Here is a 19719-nt window from a genome sequence, read left to right on the forward strand (position 1 = left end):
CTTATGATCACAATCTTCATCACTAAATACATGGTGTTTTAATGTAAAAATAGCCACTTTTCTTGATGTTATACAAGCTAATGAGAAATGAATTATGCAAATTTGTTTCCAACTTTGTACAATCTATTGCACAAATCGATTTCTTAAATAAATTTAGAACTATGACAAAATTCATGAAAAATAAAAAATTAACCGTATAATTTTTTTTAAAAGAATGCTTTTTAATATATAAAATAGTTATCTCAGCAGAAACAAAATCGAGAATCATTTCATTTGATTTACAGCAAAGAGATTGAAATGTGAATAAAGTTCTCTAAAATCTGTCAGTGGGTACGACTATGAGATCACATTACTGATGTAGTGTTGCTACTGCGATATTTCATGTCCGGAAAATTGAAACCTTGGCGATAATTATTAAGTCAAAATGTTTGTTAATTTCATGCTTCATTAACGAATGACAATTGACAGCTAAATCTTTGCTCCTTCTAAACGCATCTATAACGTGATACGCGATATGTAACAGGTTCTTGGCATTTTTTCTCTCGCCTTGAATATATTTTTAAGGTCATGTTTAGCTGCATGAAAAACTTTCATATTACAATTTTGTGTTCACACTGTCATAAGCTTAAACTGATGTCATATTTACTACACAAGTTTTAGAAAACGTGCGTATATTTTATCTTAAAATATTATGTGAAAAAGGATTTAGTTAAATCAAAACAAGAGAGATGATGCCACAAACCTTTATTTCTTTAAATATTAAGACAGAATAGGACCTTTTATCTCTTAATTGTTATTTATCTTGCCGTGCAAACTACCATCGGAAAATAAAGACTCTTAATTATTATTAAGTTTGCATAAAAATCTTTACACAAATGGATTACGGTATTAATTAATTATGTTAATTATCATATCTCATAATTATTCTCTTATCACATTATTAAATATATTAAAAAAATGAATATTTTAAAATTTATGTGATTTATATAACACCAAGAAATATATTCTATCATAAATTAAAACATTATTTTTAGTAAATATTCTATTATTTTTAGCTTCTCCAAACTAGAAAAAAAAATAAAGATGATTCAGTGTTATAGAAATTTACATTATCATCAAATTTAACATATGGTTAATAAAAAGTTCTGAAATAAAATATCGAATATCCAAAATTTCAAACACTTTAAATTTAAAATATATGTGAAATTTTCATAATTTAGTCCGTTAATTCCTATGAATTTTGTTACATTTGGTCCGTATATCACCAACTTGATCCATTTCTACAATTTTCTTGAAATGTATTACATTTCTTAAAATACAATGATTAGCATTACAATAAACATATTGTAATACAATAGCATGTGTAATATTATAATAAACATTATATTGTGACATATTATATGACGACAATTCAAATAATATTCACATTATTGCTAATTGTAGTCTCAATTAACAAATATATTCTTTCTCGCAATTCTAGTGATGTAACATTTAAACATTACGACAGAACTTGCTTAAGATGTATGTGCAAAAAATTGCAGATAGATTTTAGTATTGTACATTAGAGTGTACAACAAAGTAGTGAAGTGTTGAATATTAATTACAACACAGCAACAATTGTATATATTGAGAATAGTAATCTATTAAATATGACTGCTTGTGACCTGACTCAAGCAAGATTATTTTACATTTGCTGTGTTGAGTTACCATTCCAAGTATTATTCTCATCATTATCATCTCCACCTGAATGTAGCCTGTGTATATTTCCTTGTGCTCTGATAGTTGTTCCTCCTTGATTACCCAAGTATCTTCTAAATAAACTGTACCGTTAGAGTAAAACATTTATTTAATATTTTGAAATCCAATATTTTGTGCAACTTTATATATTACAAGTGTAATATTACATACAACATACCTGAGATTATTTAACGTGATTATTTAACGTGATTATTGAGAAAACCTACCCCGAAGATTGAACTACATTTTGCCGATTCGGTGAAATAGCTCTGTCGGAGTTATTCGTCGCTTCTACAGCATCACCACCGGAATTTCCGCGCTGATTCGTATCTCCATTAGTGCCGAAAAAGTAACCTACTACATAATTGTAAATACGAATAACAGGTGTGAAAAAGGACCATATAAAGCGCGAAAAGAAACCGACATCTTGCGCCGAAGTGACCGCTGTTGTGAGATTAGACTAGAAAGTAGAAGATATAAGTTAATATAAATTAAATAATTAAAAATATATTTTGCAAAAAAAGTACTTACATTTACATTTTTCAAAGGAAGAATTAAAATAACGGCGGATGGAACCAATTCAAGTTCTATAAGGGTCTTGTCATTTTCCTCGTTAGTCAATTCTCTTCTTGGAAACGATATCGACATAGCAAATTGTCGGAAGGGCAACTCAATGTTTTCTGTAACGTAGGTGCGCAAGGTGCGTAGAGTACTAGTTGGTTCAAATTGTCCTGTATGGAAATTGCCAGATGGTAATCTAAATTGAATTCTGGTCACAGTCGCATTATTAGATGCTGTACTGGATGGAATATGTTTTGGTTGCTCTTGGCATTGCTGCTGTTGCATCTGTTGCTATTAAATAAAGTTTAAAAAATTTTAAATTCAATCAGAAACAATGAATGTTATAATTTGATAAAAATAAAAATTAATAATTGAAATATAATACTAACCAGCGCAAGCTCTTTTTGTTTCCGCTCTAGTTTATCTTGTGCAATTTGTTGTCTAACTTTTTCGCGAGCAGCAGCCTCTGCAGCTTTTTCTCGTACCCTTTCTTCATGCGCTAGTTTTATCTCCAAATCTTGTTGCATTTTCCGCATTTTTTGTACATCTTGTCCCATTTTGCGTCGTTCAATTTCGCGTTCCCGTTCTTTTTTTTCCTCCTCCTCTAATCGTTGTTTTCGTTGAAGCTCAATTAATTGTCGTGCTCTTTCTATCTTCTCCTAAAAATATGTAACAAATATAATTTATATGCTCAACAATTATGTAAAGATTATGTTAAGATAACAGTTTGATAATTTACGTACTTCAGCTGTCAATTCCTTATTCTGAACTGCTTCTTTAGCTTCAACATTTTTCTTTGATGCCTCATTATTGTCTTGGTTTTCTGTATTTAATAATGTTGTCGTCTTTGTTGCATTTTCTATAACATCCTTATTATCACTTGTGCTATCTGTTATAACAGATTCTGTGATAGTTGAAGCTACATCTATATTTGGATTAGAGTTATTATCATTTATATTAGATGCAGTAGCATTTTCAGTAACGTTATTATTGCTGCTGCTACTAATAGCTGTAGCTTTCTGTTCTGCATCAATTAAGTTTAACGAAGATTGTTTGCTGCTCTTTCCTGCCTTTGTCAGCACGCTATCAATTTTTGACACTAATTCAATTGCAGTTATGGTACCAGCAACAATTTCCAATGGTGTGCCATTTTCTCCAATGAAAAATAAGGATGGTACTGGTACCAATTGATCTGATCATTAAAATTAAGGAAAATTTAAAAAATATCAAATTTCTCACAATATTAAAATAAAAAGACATGTTATATAAGAGGATACAAATTTGTGCAAAGAATCTGTAAGCCTCAGATCCGCTCTCCAATCGTATAGCTACAAAATGCTCTTGCTCCAAGCGAGAAGATACTTCTGTAGCATTAATTGTTTGGGCAAGTTGTGTCGATGTATCATCTTTACCTAAACATTATACCAAATTAACATTAATGTTTATATTTATACAAATATAACTAGTGTATTAAGGCATCCATTTTGTGTTGTTCACATATACATATGTTTCAAATTTAACAAGATAATTTTTGCAATTGGCTTAACCTAAAATTGCAATTACCTTCAACAAATACGACAAAAATTGCCTTCTTCGATTTTGATGTCGCAACTGCTTCATTAATGCTTCCAGTGAACCACTTCATTGTGAGAATATATATTTATATATCTGCTTTAGTTTTTATGTTTTCCAATAATGTATATCACAATGACGTAATGAATTTCAGAATGAATACTAAAAATTTTATAATAGATTTGACGTTTCAAACTCCCAGAGGTAGGTAGTGCTAGGTACATGCACGATGAATCGCCATTCATCGTGTTATCTGACGACTGATTTGAACCCCATCTATGAAAACCTTGCCATATTTTTCTTTCGTCTTTGATGTATAATTATATATTCTATAGTTAAGAATAAGAAATATATGTATTGATCAAAGCAACGCTGTTGTTTAAATTTTTCTGGATAATTTGACTTATATTAGCGTGATTATTATAGTGACATAATACTACTTCTTTTCCAAATAGTGAAAAATATAATACCCAAAGATATATAAAATATTTTGGGCTCTAATTAAAATATATTAAATGCGATTGAATTTATCGATAAAATACATATTAAGGATATATGTAATAAATCAGATTACGATATCTGGAAATGAATACGAGAAATATAAATAATCTAGACTCAAATACCAGTTTTGATCCAAGGATGCAGATTTACTAGTTTATTTGCGATTTTTCGCTCGAAACGCACACGCATACCACGCTCCTTTTTTAAATGGACAAAACCAGAAGCACAGTCGCTCATTGCGAACTTACCCTCAGTTACATCCTGGACAAGAAACGGCGGATTAGAACCATTTCTGCGTGGTCCGTGATAAACGATACTGCTGTAGAGAAGCATTTCTCGCGTCTGTTTCATCGATACTACAACTGGTAGAGGAATTCTTCGAGAATGACGCAATGTTTGAAGAAACGTACGTATAATTCACGTCGATCCTCACTTGGCTCATAGATCTCGCTCCCGAGAATATACCCGTACGAGTTTCCGATGGTTATAGTGGTGCTCGTGAGCCTCCTACGCCGCATGCGCCGTCCACTTCCGGCGTTCCTCGCTCGCGGAACGGGGGGAACGACGGAACAAAATGTCGTAATGGCGAATGCGTCTATTCCGCGTATTTGATGTCGCGATAAAGTTGGGCGTACGCGTCCGCCTTATCGGTTATCTCGACGAGACTCGGTTACCCGCGGGCGTTTCTCGGGCTCTCCTCGCGTCGTCGACTCGACCCGTGAATGAGCGTTGACAGTTCGAGCGCGAAAAATCGCGGCGACGCGCAACGTACCGTGTCGGTGAATCATATCCGAGATATGGAGAGGATCGACTCGAATAACAAGCGTTAATTGCGTTGCTCTAGCGACGCATTCCGGAGCACGTGCGACGACGTATCCGCGTCCGTCCGGCGCCGAACGAACTGTCAAATACTTAATTGTCATCTCTTTCCCCGCGATAATCTCTGGCGCACGCATCTCCGCACGTGTATCTCCAGAATATGAAATCGGAGCGAGCATGAAGGTAACCGTGTGCTTCGACAACGTCAGGGTGGTGGTCCCATGCGGAGATGGAACTCTGCTCGTGAGGGATCTGATGCACGAGGCCATCCTGAGATATAAAAAGGCTACTGGAAAGAACGATAGCATCCTGACCATCAATAGTCTATCTTCTTTAACCGGAGGCGGCCTGTTGGATCCAGACGACAGATTGTGCGATGTAGCCGACGACAGGGAGCAGATTGTGGCTCATTTCGTCAGCTCCGATGTCAATCATATTGGTGGAGATGGTGCAAGCTCAGTCGGCACAAATAGTCCTGACTTCTTCCATACGGATGGGAAGGAGCAGTCTTATCCAATCGATATTCATTCCTCTATGCCTACTAGTAGTATTAAGAGAGAAAGTACCAAGCGGTTGTCAATGCATGCGTTGTCAACCAGGGAGCCTTGTCTCGCAACGTATTCTGCTCAGTCCTTACCTAGAGAGTCTCGACGTAGGGAACCTTTAGGTCAAGATTCCAAGACTTCATATGAATTTGGTAATAATATTGAATCTGAGGATCAGGAGGTACGAGAAATTGTGATAAAAAATGAAGCAGGCCCATTGGGACTTCATGTGGTACCATGTTACGACTTATCAGGCAATGATCAAGGTCTTCGAGTTGAAGGTATCGAACCAAATGGTCGTATTGCTAGGGATGGACAAATTGATTTACACGACAATATTATAAAGATAAATGGTCATAATTTGTTGCACATACCATTTTCAAAAGTCCAAGAAATTTTTAGAACATGTATGAATGATCCTTGTTTGAAAATTTCCATTGTTAAACACAAAAAGAAAATGAGGAGCGAGAAATCTTTGCATAAAAATTATGGAAATACCAGTGGAGGATCAGAGAAAACTGAAGATGAGAATATTAAAAGACTTCAATGTAGCAACTATAATCTTTTACAGACTGCAAACACTAGGAAAATTGGACGAATGATAGAGATAGAATTAATAAAAGGAACTAATGGTTTAGGATTTAGCGTCACCACACGTGATAATCCTGCTGGAGGACATTGTCCTATATACATTAAGAATATATTACCAAAAGGTGCTGCTGTAGAGGATGGCAGACTTAGACCGGGTGATAGATTATTAGAAGTAAATAACAAAGAAATGACTGGCAAAAGTCAAGCGGAGGTTGTGTCATTACTTAGAAGTATTCCTCCTGGAGGTAAAGTTAGGATGATAGTATCGCGGCAAGAAGAAATTTCTTCAAACATTCCAGATTCTCAGGGTACTAATGCGACATCTACCTCAACTGCTGAGGTAATGGATAATTCAAAATATTGGAACGCATTAAATAGATCACCAACGAAAAAGAATGATATACAAGATAAAGTAAACACTCACACTTACGATAAATGTACATATAAACCAACAAAGTCTTTTGAGGACATTGTCTTATCTTTAAGGAAGAATCGCGTGATAATGAATTTAGATATACCAGTACATGATTCTGAGAAGGCTGGTTTAGGTGTCAGCGTTAAAGGTAAGACCAACAGTTCTGAAGATAACACCAATATGGATTTAGGCATTTTTATAAAAAGCGTTATCCATGGCGGTGCAGCATCCAGAGATGGTCGCTTACGAACCAATGATCAATTGCTCAGGGTTAACGGTGTGTCCTTATTGGGATTGTCTAATTCTGAAGCAATGGAAACTTTAAGAAGGGCAATGCTTAATACAAACAGCTCAGTAACTGGTGTAATTAATCTTATAATAGCTAGGCGAGTATCATCATATGACACAAACGAAAAGAATATTGTAGATAATTTACAGCCTCACCGTAAGCCAGAATCTGTTAGTAGCGTATACATATCAGATTCAGTTAAAACGAATGATGGTATAATTAAGGAGAAAAATTCTTTAAATTCTCAGACAGATATACTGGATAATGGAGGACTATTGTCTTGTGTAACAGCTTCGCCATGGAATCCTGTCATTGATAGATTAACAGAGCAATATAGTAAAAATAGTCTAAGAAACGAAAGTTATTGCCTTGCTACTAATAATGCATGGATAGAGCCCGTTGGTAAGAAGACAGTTATAGGATCGCGCGATGATCGAGTTGAATCAGTATTGCTAGAAGAATCCAACAACGATAGCTCTCAAGGAAACGAAGCCAAACGAAATACCGAGGACAAAGACAGCCAATATTCCGGGGATCCTACGTACGATAGTCAATTATCTTTGGAAGAGTTAAATTCTTCGTCAAATAAATTTTCTCGTGATGCTCTTGGTAGACAGAGTATGTCGGAGAAACGACACGCTGCTCTCGACGCTAAGAATACGGATACCTACAAGAGAAACAAGAAGTTACGCGAAGGTAGAGAAAACAAGAACGCAGAGCAAACCAATCAGAAATCGACCAGTCAAACGAGCAATCATTCAAATGATTTAGAAGATTATTCGAAGAGGAACAGCAAGTCCAACAATTTTGACAAACATACAAATAAAGGGGCCTTAGCTGAAAATACAAATTCAGACAATAACGTGAAACACTATGAAAAGTCTGTTGATCCTGCTCAATCAGAATATATGTACACTATACCTGGATGCAATAATAAGTTTCTTTCGCCGAGGAAACATTGGCTTGTAGATGATGGCCAAGTTACGAGTAGCAATAATATCAAAGATGAGCGAGAAGGTTTCTCAAATAGTCGCGGTGACGTGAAACAGGCTTCTCTTAATTCAGCGTTAGACGATCGATATAAACGTTCGCGAAAGAAAGGCGGTATTCGGTCGGCGTTGCTCCGGTTGGGCAAGAACAGGAAATCGCTCAATTTCGGTGATAGCATAGAAACGAGGCACGAAACCAGTAATTACTGCAGCGGAACGATCAATTATATCGCGTAAATGCAAAAATCATTTGCTGAATAGATGCATAGAATTTTGTATAAGTAAATAAAATATACATATATACATATCATATATTCGTGCATCTGCAAATATATACACACATTTTTGCACACACATACATATATATAAATATATATAAATATATATATATATATATATATATATATATATATATATATATGTAGTCTGTTCCAAAGTGCCTTATACCGCTAAGTGAAAATAATTAATTCCATATATGTATATAATTTTGTACTTGTCTTTAATCGATATTCGGATCATGTACTTATTACGATATAAAAATATTTGCATATAGTTTATACATTATTGATAGTTCCAAAGTAGGATTATTATTATTTTTAAAACATACTTTCTATCGTTCTCATCAAATAATGTACCTACTACAAGTTATCGAATTTGTAACAAAATGTCGAGCGACATTGAGGATAAATATAGTGAAAAAATTACGAAAGCTATGGTAGGTAATGGTACTTAAATTTTTATTAATTTTCTTTTCGATTCTTTCTAATTCTTTCTAGAATTTAACGATATTATTGTATTGTGTGTTTCAGCACTCCAGATTATTCCCAACATAGTTCTTTATCAACAGAAACGTTTTCGAGGCAAAATTAATATACAACACCCCAGAAAACCACATTATTTGAGAGCAGTGGTCAACACATTTATGACGCCTTTTTATCCATCTCAAAATAAAGGCAAGACATTAGAAGAACTATGTCACAAAGCAATAAATGCTGCGAAAAAAAAGGAGCTGGAAAAGATATCTAATCCTTACCAAAGAATACTAGCACGTGATGTCCGAAACTGGTTTGACAAATCTAAACTAATTGCCATTTGTCATCGAAATTCTATGACACAAGAGGAGATATTTGATTTCCGAGTTGCATTAAAGAAAGTGAATATGGAGTATAAGCAATATAGTTTGACGGTTATGAAATTAGCGTTAAGTGATTCACCTTATACAGCGACGCTACCGTTGTATAAAGCAACATTTTGTATCATATTCGGTTTTGACACAAATGTCACTGGCTTTCAAAAAATTGTCAAAAAGTTTCCACAAATTATTTTTCTGGGTAAGAATAATCTCTCAAGAAGTATTAAAATAAGGAAACAATTGATATAAACCTATCTGACCTATCTATCTTTTATAGCGGGCATATTGGAGGGACAATTGCTAAACAAGGACGATTTCTTGAGATACGGCAAAATGGATCTTACAACTTCGCGGATGCATCTTGTTCAATTGTTACAGAGTGCAGGCGGTAACAATTTAAATCGGCAGCTCACACATCATCAATCCACATTAGTTGCTCGATTAAAACAGATTGGTACAAACGAAACAACTTCCGGTGAGAACGAAGAATCGGTGCCTGTATAATTGCAAAATATACATATATATACTTCTTATAATCTCGGTAATTTATTATATGTCTTAGATTTATCTAAAGCTTTAAGTAAAGTACAGTTTATTTCTTTATATACCTTGTATTTACGGTAAGAATAAGAAATATCGGTACAAATTATTCTCTTTATTAAAATCTCACTTGCAAATCTCCATCGAAAACAGTGCTGCAATAAAGGTATCATTGAGCAAGCAGTGTGTAACTTCTATGGCACATCGGCATTTATCGGAGTTCCAACTTATATTAGTTTCAACTTATATTAAACGTATATCAAAGACACGTTACGATCGAGTTTGTTATACATGCTACGTTTTAATATAAATAATATGTAAGCATTTCTAAAACATCTTATTTTCATCGTAAACGCGTTCACTCATTGTCGCGGCAGTTGTGACTTTTTAGTGGCAGTAATTGCAACGGGGGTGACACTTTACTCCGTTTTCACCACATTTGCAGCCACCGGATGTGTCTCCTTTACCCTGTGACAAATAAATACAATCAATAGAAGTGCGGTAACAACGTCGTTAATTGCTAACAAGTTTTATGTTTGTTAGAGTTTATATAAAAAAACACTCTTAATAATCTTAATAAATTGCAAAAAATAAATTAATCCACTTACCCCTGGACCCCAACGTGGTCCTCTGGTAACCCAGCATATCTCTGTTTTGCACATGGAGCACACCAGCCAATCGCAACCCCATTTTTTCATAAGAACGACAGCACATGTGGGACATGCGAGTGCCTCGCCTCTATCTACCATTTCCTTGAGCATCGCAGCTGTCCTTCTAGATTCTTGGTCGGTTTCTTTCGAAAGTTGCAATTCTTGCTGATATTGCTTGCAATTTTTTCCGGTATGAACAACCTTTAAAATTAAAATTTGTGCTTTTAAAGATCTTCAATTGCTTTAAGTGATTATTATCTGAGTATTTGCGTTAATAAATTTGTACGATAATATTTAATATTAATATAAAAGAAAAAATAATATAAATATTAATATCTCAAAGAACAAGCAGTAAAGTTTTTAGACATTTTTTCTTTACATTATATTACAATTTTAATAAAGATATTGCCGATGTCTTATGCAAATAGTTGTAAAATAAAATTAGTATAAATGTTCGAAAACGTGGAAAAATAAAACACCAGATAAAAAAGTCAGCAGATTCAAATGCGAGCAAACATTTGTATAAATTACAGTAACCTTTTTTTTTATTATTAAATTTTATTTATTTGCAATATTTTCATTTTATTATTAAAAAAATTAAAATAATATTGCAAATAAAATTTAGAATTTTATATTTATTTTATTATAAAATTTACAGTTTTTAAATATATAACAAGAAAAATATTGAAAAATATTCTCCGCATCTAGAAATAATAGAAAAAGAGAAATAAAAGATATTTTTATTTCCATTACTGTATATTTTGGTTTTTTTAAATTCGACATTTTCCTGTGATAAGTGTTGCGTTTACCTGACAGGTGAGACAATTATTGGCCCCGCACACGGGACACAGGAAATTGTTCACATCATCATCATAAATGCACCACCCAGGACAGTCTGGTGTTTTACAGTGGAAGGCCTTGTTTCCGGCATTATTCTCCGCTTGCGCGATCGATTTCGCGAGGTGCTGCTGATAAACTTCCGGTTCGACGAGCTAAGCATAATCAATAAGAATAAAAAAGGATTTGATTAAAACTTAGGATGATTGATCTTTTCAATCAAAGAAAGAAGCTTACGGCTTTAATTTCGCGTTCTTGAAGAGTCGATTCACACGTATAATTGGCATCTCTATATGGACATTTCACCTCCGCCTCCTCACAGTATGCAATCGTATTGGCGATGCAGGGTCTGTGAATGTATGATGAAACTCGTTCGTTATACACTGGCATGTACGCTTGTTTTGTTAATTATAAGTGAACAAATGAAAAATGTAATTGTAGATTGCTTTTTTTTGTTTGCGAAATATTTTCGCGCAACAATCTATCATATTCATGCGTAATTCATGTGTAATCATATACGTTTTACAGCAGCCACTAGCATAAATATTGTCGCATTAGTAATGCACATGAATCAGCATGAATCAGTATTGCAAAGTAGATAAATATACAAATGTGATGCGTCATATACGAGATGTGACATATTTAGACATTCAAGCGAACTAAATGTAATGTATTTTGCACAATATGACAAATTAAAATCGATGATTGATCGCAGCAAATAGCTATAAAAGTAAAGCAAAAGTAATTTATTCTAAAAATTGCCACTTATTATTAATAAGCACAAAAATCTAAGCGAACGATATGTGTGAAACTGGTTTTCCTCCGTTTTACAGATTAAACAATAATTAATATTCTGGGATGAAGCGGATTAAGGGGTTTCTACCTGCAGAACATGTGTAAACAATCCCTCAGAATTACACCTTCGCGCGGACCGTATGTAACAAAGCATATTGGACATTCGATTGGCTCGGAATTCGGGATGACATCCCAGTTCTCCAACGATATCAATTCCTCGTATCGTGCCATCTTGACATCTTCCGATACGTCTGTTTCTGCTGTTTCTCGCTATTGTTGCACAAGGATATCAAAATGTATGTTACTTATCTTTCTCTCTAGTCGAGGTACGCTACTTAGCATAGAGAAATGAGCAACAAAGCCACAATAGTGCAAGACAAAAATAAGATTGCACGTTGTTGCGCTTTTGTTATATACCTGATGCTCGTTTAATGTCACTGTTTTCTCTGTCTCGACAGTCTCTTGATTTTCTTCGATTATCTGCAAGATTTCCGTTGGTGGATCTTGCGGCAATTCTTCAAGAACTTTATCTTCCGTGGACGGTGCTTTATTCGTTTGCGTTACATTGTCGACATGCAATTCTAAAAAAAAAAAAATTAATTTAGATTAAACAAGAGAGAAAAGCGTTATATTTATAAATTATAATAATCATGTTTTTTTTGTTTTGTATCTTAAAAAATATATTTCTGTTTTTATTTCTATATTTCCTCAGAACGGAAAATTGATCTTTTGTTTAATCTGAATAAAATTAGCGCCGAATGAATCAGATTACCGGGTGCTACGAGATAAAGAAACACTGATGAACCATCCACCGCGTGTAATTCCTCGAGGGTGGTCTCGTCATGATCAGCCAGGTTTTTCCCGATGATCCAGCGCTGCACATTCGTGGGTATTTCAAACTCCGTATGTATCTTCGTCTTCAGCTCGGCTACCGTCATTTTCATCGGCAGCTTATCATAATTGAATCCATGAAGCATTTTGTTTGCATATCGAGTAACCATCATATAACTATCGTATAATTACCTGAAGCGGTATAGGTCCCTGATGAGCGAGTTTGTCTTCGATATACATGTTGACTTTGATCGACTGATCCTTTAAACGCGCCGCCGAACGCTGTCGTATCACAGAACAATGGATCTTGAGCCTTGCCAATTCCTTCGCTAATCCCGCTGCTTGCTGATGATGGCCCGACGCGATGGCACCTTCCAGCTTTCTCAGCAATCGATTTATAGCCAGGGTATTCATGTTTTTCGCCGTTGAATTATCGTCTGCAATAATCATATTATTAAATTCCTTTTTTTAAAATAGTACTAAATCGAGGCAAACTAATTAAAAATATATAGCATTTTATTTTTTTTTAATTTATTTTTTTTCTCCGAAAAAACTTTATACATTTCTTTATTTACCATCTTTATTTAGAACGAATAATTCCAATATGATTGTCGTTTCAAATAAATAGTTGTATTAAAAATATCGTGTTATTGAATATTTCGCAATCTTACCTTCTTCCTCTGTAAATTCTTCGTTATTCAGTATTTTATTTTCGTTTACGATATTGGGCGATACTTTAACATGATTACTTAAGGGAATACCCTTTGATCGCATCAAATTTGGTGATCGTTGTTTCGGCGAGGAGCTAGGAGGGACGTGAGCATTGGCGTACAACGATGGTTCCATCATATTGACATAAGTGTTTTCCTTGTCAATCTCCTTCGTAGTTTTTGTAGCTTCTATCTCGGCGAAATCACGCGGTCGTATCAATTGGAAAGTGTTCTTGACAAGAGCGGAACCTTTGCCGGAAGTTCTGTAGAGCACGTTTTCGTGCTTCCAACCTGACGTAGACGGTCGCTCAGCGGATGTAGAAGGCTGATTTAATCTACGGATGTTTCCACTGGTTTGGGCCGACGAGGACACCTTTTGCTTATCTGCCTCGTAATCATTTGACGACGTTGCTTCCATCCTCGTCGTCGTGATTGAGGCAACGTATGAGGTCTTGTTCGCCGATACGGGCGAGCGTTTCTCAACCTTTTCGAGAACGTCATCGTCGTTTGACGTAGCCTTCCTCGGTTTAGGCCGCTTCGGTAACGAGTGCTTCATCTCCTTCAGCATCTCCTTCAAATCTGCGGTAATTGGATCCTCGACGGTATTGAGGACGGTTGATTTTGTCTTACTAGACTTCGTCTTCTGGTTTGAATTAATCAAACGCGATGTTTCCTTGTCTTGCATCGATCTTTCCAACTGTACCGCCGATCTCGCCTTGCCATCCTTTTCGGCTTCCACCAGAATATCGAGCACTTTAGCCACTCTGCTCGATACGACTTCATCCTCTGGAACTTTGTCTCTGACGTAGTCGGATTCGACTACTGGTCTTCGCTCGAGTTTGAACTCTCTAGAATGCAGCTGTCGATCGATCTCGTCGAAGATGTTCGAGAATTCTTTCTGCACCCCCTCCAGCCGCTTTTCGCTTCCTTTCGCCTTCTCTCTGACGGGATCTAACGTATTTTCCGTGCTTTCAACTAAGTTACGAGCATGGGACAGCAAAAATTTCTTACTAGTTTCATTATTTAATCTCGGCGATTCTCTATCTTTTTTTTCTTCGACGATTTCCTGCCGTGATCTTACCTTTTCCTCCGCTGCCGATAACGCGATGTTTTTCTGAATAGCTAAAGATTCGTTCGCGCGATTCGCAGCCAGCTGGCTTTGCAGATATGATATTCTATTGGACGCTTCCTTCATCAGCTGATCGTTCTGTTCCTTGCTAGAGGTGCTTTTGACGTCTACTGAATTTACATTCGTATGCGTCGATTCCGTCTTATTCCTCGATGATTTCTGCTGAGGCAAAAAGTATTTGGAGATATCTTTATCAACACGAACACTATGGCCGAGATCCTGTTGTGCGGAGAATCTCTGACTCCTCCAGTCTCCGATCTGCTCGAATCTGCTGTTCCTTGTTACATCGCGATCGAGCTTGTAATCTGACTGATCCTTCTTAGCGAAGAAATTAGCATTAACCGTGACTTTGGTGATGTTGCTAATAGCATTAAACTTTGAGATCAGCGCGCGTGTACCTCGTCGAGGCGATGAGCTCTCCATCGCCGAAGTGACCATGTCCTGAACGATTTCTTCATTAACGTCGCTTCTCTTCTCGAAGTCATCGACTAACTTCGATGTTTTCAACAACATCGACGCCCGAGTTCTCGCCTGCTCCTCCTGCACGATCGCCGCCGCTTCTTTATCCAGTTCGCTGATGTTCGTCAGGATAGATAAACCGGATCTTCGTTTAACCTCCTGTCGCTTTTTATCGTCGCTCTGCCGATCACCGCGGTGAAAAAAGTTTAGCCTCGATGAAGACTCAACGGAATAATTCAAGTTTGCTCCGATACACTTCTCCTTCATTTCGCAGGAAGTCGTAGGACCGTGAAAGACCGTGCCTCCTCTCTTGGACGATCCGAGGTCGCGAGAGTGCTCGAAGACGCTGCGCTTATACCAAGGTCGCGGCATAGCCGCGTTCAAAGTAGCACCAATAGAGCCTTGCGCCTTTTCCCGTGGGATCAGGACGCTGGACGTTTCATCATCGCCGCCTCTGTTGCTCCTCCCCTCTTTTGGGCTGCCGCAAACCTCCTTCTTCGATAGCAGCATACCGCCCTGAAGAACCAGCGTGTCGTTGCTAATCGATTGTCTCTCGTCGACATTCTTCAGTTCCATGCTGCCGCCATCGATGATAAGCTTCGACCGCTCCTCGGTGAAACGAGTTTCCGCGGTCGCTTTCTCCGGCGGTTGCGGTGCCCGTCGTTTCCGCCTGTTACTGTTCCTCGCGGGCGTTTCGCGTACATCGACTTCCACGATTTTGATTACCGCGGGAGGACTGGGTGCTTTTCGTTTTCCCTTCACGTGTAACCGCCGCCGCACGGATCCGTTGCAATTGATTTGGGTTCTTGACGAACCCGAGGAGCCTTTCTTGGACGACGGGAAGTTCTCGCATGAGGCGAAGGTCGTGGACGGATGCAGCGAGTATCTGGCACCAATGTCTCGTCTCCTGGAGTGCACGTTGATCGGCAACGTGCAGGCAGCCGCGTTATTCTCTTTGTTTCCAACGGATACTTTTGAGGCTCCGGCAGCAAACGGGCCGACCTCGGCAGCTTGCCTGAGGATGTCCAGGGACAGTACGTTGCAACGGTTTATCGTTCCCGCGTGGAACGCGAAACTGCGAACCGTGGTGGTGCTGTAGAAGGTGTCTATGCTTTCTACGCTGGAGTAGACGCTGCTGCGTCGTCGGACGACGCTGATCTCATCGTCCGATCTCGCGCTCGTTCTTCGTCGCTTCTCCACGGTTGAATCGCGATTTCGCGATTTGAACCACCTGAACAGAGAAAACCTGCCTTCCTTGCCGCCGCCGCGTGTCAAGGAAGTCGCCTCGCCATCGACGGTATCTCGCGTTACCACCGCGTCTGTCGCGACTCCGGATGTTCCTCCACCTTCGCGGTCGCCGCTCGATGCACCATTGAGGGATGCGCTCGTCTCGCTATTGCACGCGGTTCGCTGTACCATTCTTACTCACTCTCTCACATCCCGGGAGGCACCGCGCCTCCCGCCTCAGCCCTCGCACTGCATAGAGTTTCTTTATTTAGATTCACTCGAAACGCGTGGTTTTAAGTTCCTTCCACAGTTCTGCTACGCGCGATAGCCAAAAATCTCGATGGAAACCTCGGAGAGGTCGTCTCGCACAACGACGGTCGCGTCCGAACAGACTTCCTTGGCACGACTTCTCTTCTCCTTCCTCTCTTTGTCTCTCTCTCTCTCTCTCGTTTTCGTTCTCGCTCTTAACCGAAAGCTTTCAACTCGACGACCTCGAGAATAGTCCGCTGTAGACTTTACCGGACTTCACTGAACGATGACGGTGTCAGGTGCATCGCGACGATGTCTTCGGACGACGATACACGTGCACGTATGCGAATTGTATCGGCGGATTTTGCGGTGAAACCGTGCCGTAGTCGATGCCGAACCGGCGACAAAGATACTCACGTCGGTCCTCTATTAATAGATCGGGTGGTCCTCCCGTGGCGGGGTTATTTTCAAGTCCACTTTGCACACCGCGCGTCGACCGAAATCAAAACAGAGAAATACGGCCTTAATGCCCGTGCCTTTTCAATGCACGGCTTCGTGAAAAAAAATTTAATTGTGGCTCTACTTTGACTTTATTCCACGTAAAAATGTTTCTAACTGAAAGTGATAAGTGATTCTGTGCGTATCGTTTTTTTTGCATTTTAATAAAGCTGCATCTCTAAAATATTTATATTAATGGACAAGTTTGAATGGAAGGAATAAATATTTAATAAAACGTATGGTCGATCTCTCTGGTCTAGCTCAAAAGTATAATACATAATAAATTTATTTAATTGTAGCAAAAACTGCTAATTAACAACAGCATATTGATTAAGATAATTAATACAAATTATTGTATAATTTGTTCGTTATTTCTCATTACTTATTTATTATCAATTAATAAGCTATTGGCTGGCAATAATATTAAAAAGATTCGTTGATGTAAAATTATTTTTATATTATATTTTTACGTCATATATAGCTTGTGTTTTATTTTTTATTAGATTCATACCTTCAGCTGCCAATGTTCAGCTGAGCATATTAATAGCGATTGATGCGCGAATCTTTAATCGATCCTTGATAAATTCGTCTGCAGTTTTCGATTGTATTTATTTCCTCAATAATTCCTATCTGTGCTCAGTGGAGCATAATTCTATTGCGCCAGACGATGTATCTCAGGTTTTGAGAGCTTAAAACGTTTGATTTACATCGCTATGTTCATTTGCATCACGATGCGCGGCTCGCGTGATATTATTTTTGGATTTGACTAATCCCGTGAGAGGGCATGGACAAACGAAGCGATGACCAGACGTTGCTCCTTCGTTGAGTGAATCAGAGTCTGAATTTTGACAAAATTCCCGAGACCGCGAGACACTCCCATGACACTCGATACAATTCGTTCTCCCGGGAAGCTTTCTCCGTGTTCTTGAAAATCCTACGCAACAGACGGATAGAGGTGCTTTTTTAAGCTGATCGGACACTGCCCCGCACCATGTAGGATTTCCACCGAAAATAAACTCGCGTTTTGCACGTCGCGCATTTCGAACTGCGAACTCTCCAAAAATATATCAAACTTCTTGTGGAAATAGTGAATACCAAGACATTGTGTCGACGGATATAAAAAGATCTGTATAATGCGAATTTTTATATTAATTATTAAAATAGCTTGGAAATATTGCATATTTGATAGATAATATTTAAGATAAATCGTGCAGAAATGTTTATTTATAATTTATTTTTTTTTAAATAAAATTTAATTAAAATAAAAATTTATTAATTAAAATTTATTTAATTATTTATTTAATTATTAATTAAAATTTATTTAAAATTTAGTTAATAAACCTGCAAAACAATTAGTGTGATCTTTAAAATACGTATACAACAATATGATTATGAAATTTTTTCACACAATTGCTTGCAAATTAAAAAAAACGAAAATCAATTATTTTATGCTACAAAACATTTGAAAATTATCATGGTTTATAATAGTGGAATTTCATTTATAATAAAGGAATTCTAAATATAAACGAATTTTAGATATTTTAAAGTTTATACTTGTACTTTTTAATCTTCATGACGATCAATTTTTAGCGTTGGCAATTCCGAAAAAACTGCTTAAATTTTATATACATATAACAATCTCGTCGTCAATTTGATGATCTATCTGTTCTTCAATTTACGACTCAGATAACACTCGATGAAATTGTGTATATACATATACTACGTCGTAAAGTTTAGTAATAATTATCCTGATTATCCTGAGATAGTAGAAAGACAGAGAACCGATAAAGTGAAAATAAATTTGTCGCATAGATTTTCTCATCGCATAGATTTTCTCATCGTGTAATGCTAACTTTCTTTCTCATATTTTACGTCCATTATTCAAACAATAAACCGTGGACTATCGATTTCTGTATCTTTCTTTCTTAATCCGGATTTATACATGTGATTTTGCCGACCGTTTAATGCGTTGACATAAAAGATTTATCGCAATAAGTTTCTTCTATTGGGATACATGAGATTAATAAAAGTTTATAAACTGAACAATCATCAATCATGGATGTTTTCACACAATAAAAAATAGCATATGTTTGTTGATAAAACTGTTTTAAATTATTATTAAAAAGATTATTATTTTTATAACCATATCAATCATGTTTTTTTGCACATTAAGTTTATAATTTAATTTCATATCTTTTTTTTGTATGCCACCAATGAAAATTTTTGTTATAAAAGTTTAACTAAAATTTTTTTTTTTAATTAATGGAGCATGTATTTTTAATTGCATCCGCTTCCTGTAAAAAGAGATAATTAATCGAAAATTATTCTCGTTATATATCTTTATTTAGGAGCATATTTACCATTGGTTATTTCTCTTTCTCTCTTTCTTTCATTAAAATAATTTTATATATAAGCAAACAATAAATTATGAAATATATAATAGTTATTTTACAGTATTTCGACAATGTTGAGAGATCATAAGATCAGTTGCGATGACAAAAGAAAAAGCATATTACTTGCAATTGTACCATACAGTTAAAATTAATATTTTATTATTAATTGAGGATGATTCTGTCGGATTGTGTAGCTTCATCCACGTTTAGCAAATAGTGAATGGATGCTATCAGGCGGTTTGTTCTGCTT

At 36.6% G+C, this 19719-nt stretch overlaps 4 protein-coding genes across 6 annotated transcripts; 2 read left to right on the plus strand and 2 right to left on the minus strand.

Moving 5' to 3' along the window:
- Window positions 1-1178: 1178 nt before the first annotated feature.
- LOC105255572 (UBX domain-containing protein 4) lies at window positions 1179-4107 on the minus strand. Of its 2 annotated transcripts, none has more exons than XM_011264915.3 (7): window positions 3862-4107; window positions 3576-3710; window positions 3042-3490; window positions 2688-2957; window positions 2269-2589; window positions 1965-2197; window positions 1179-1811 (listed from the first exon to the last, which is right to left on the minus strand). In XM_011264915.3, the coding sequence occupies exons 1-7, from the start codon at window positions 3941-3943 to the stop codon at window positions 1685-1687; spliced, it is 1617 nt and encodes a 538-aa protein (XP_011263217.1). In that variant the 5' UTR covers window positions 3944-4107; the 3' UTR covers window positions 1179-1684. The 2 variants fall into 2 exon arrangements, with proteins under 2 accessions (XP_011263217.1, XP_011263216.1); XM_011264914.3 differs by having other exon boundaries at window positions 1180-1820; window positions 3862-4105.
- Window positions 4108-4637: 530 nt separating this feature from the next.
- LOC105255571 (39S ribosomal protein L10, mitochondrial) lies at window positions 4638-9736 on the plus strand. 2 transcript variants are annotated; one of them, XM_011264911.3, is made up of 3 exons: window positions 4638-4777; window positions 8829-9350; window positions 9429-9736. In XM_011264911.3, the coding sequence occupies exons 1-3, from the start codon at window positions 4756-4758 to the stop codon at window positions 9653-9655; spliced, it is 771 nt and encodes a 256-aa protein (XP_011263213.1). In that variant the 5' UTR covers window positions 4638-4755; the 3' UTR covers window positions 9656-9736. The 2 variants fall into 2 exon arrangements, with proteins under 2 accessions (XP_011263213.1, XP_011263214.1); XM_011264912.3 differs by lacking the exon at window positions 4638-4777 and adding an exon at window positions 8500-8734.
- LOC105255570 (partitioning defective 3 homolog) lies at window positions 4784-8363 on the plus strand. Its single transcript, XM_011264910.2, has one exon. It carries the CDS (start codon window positions 5368-5370, stop codon window positions 8254-8256), a length of 2889 nt encoding a protein of 962 aa, XP_011263212.1. The 5' UTR covers window positions 4784-5367; the 3' UTR covers window positions 8257-8363.
- A 49-nt stretch (window positions 9737-9785) lies between the features above and the next one.
- Window positions 9786-16521, minus strand: LOC105255569. Its single transcript, XM_011264909.3, has 9 exons — window positions 13476-16521; window positions 12997-13241; window positions 12746-12923; window positions 12391-12554; window positions 12062-12243; window positions 11416-11527; window positions 11151-11333; window positions 10300-10542; window positions 9786-10159 (listed from the first exon to the last, which is right to left on the minus strand). Exons 1-9 carry the CDS (start codon window positions 16519-16521, stop codon window positions 10079-10081), a joined length of 4434 nt encoding a protein of 1477 aa, XP_011263211.1. The 3' UTR covers window positions 9786-10078.
- Window positions 16522-19719: the final 3198 nt, after the last annotated feature.

The sequence above is a fragment of the Camponotus floridanus genome, unplaced genomic scaffold (assembly GCF_003227725.1).
Source record: "Camponotus floridanus strain SB8 unplaced genomic scaffold, Cflo_v7.5 scaffold11, whole genome shotgun sequence".
Classification (NCBI taxonomy): domain Eukaryota; kingdom Metazoa; phylum Arthropoda; class Insecta; order Hymenoptera; family Formicidae; genus Camponotus; species Camponotus floridanus.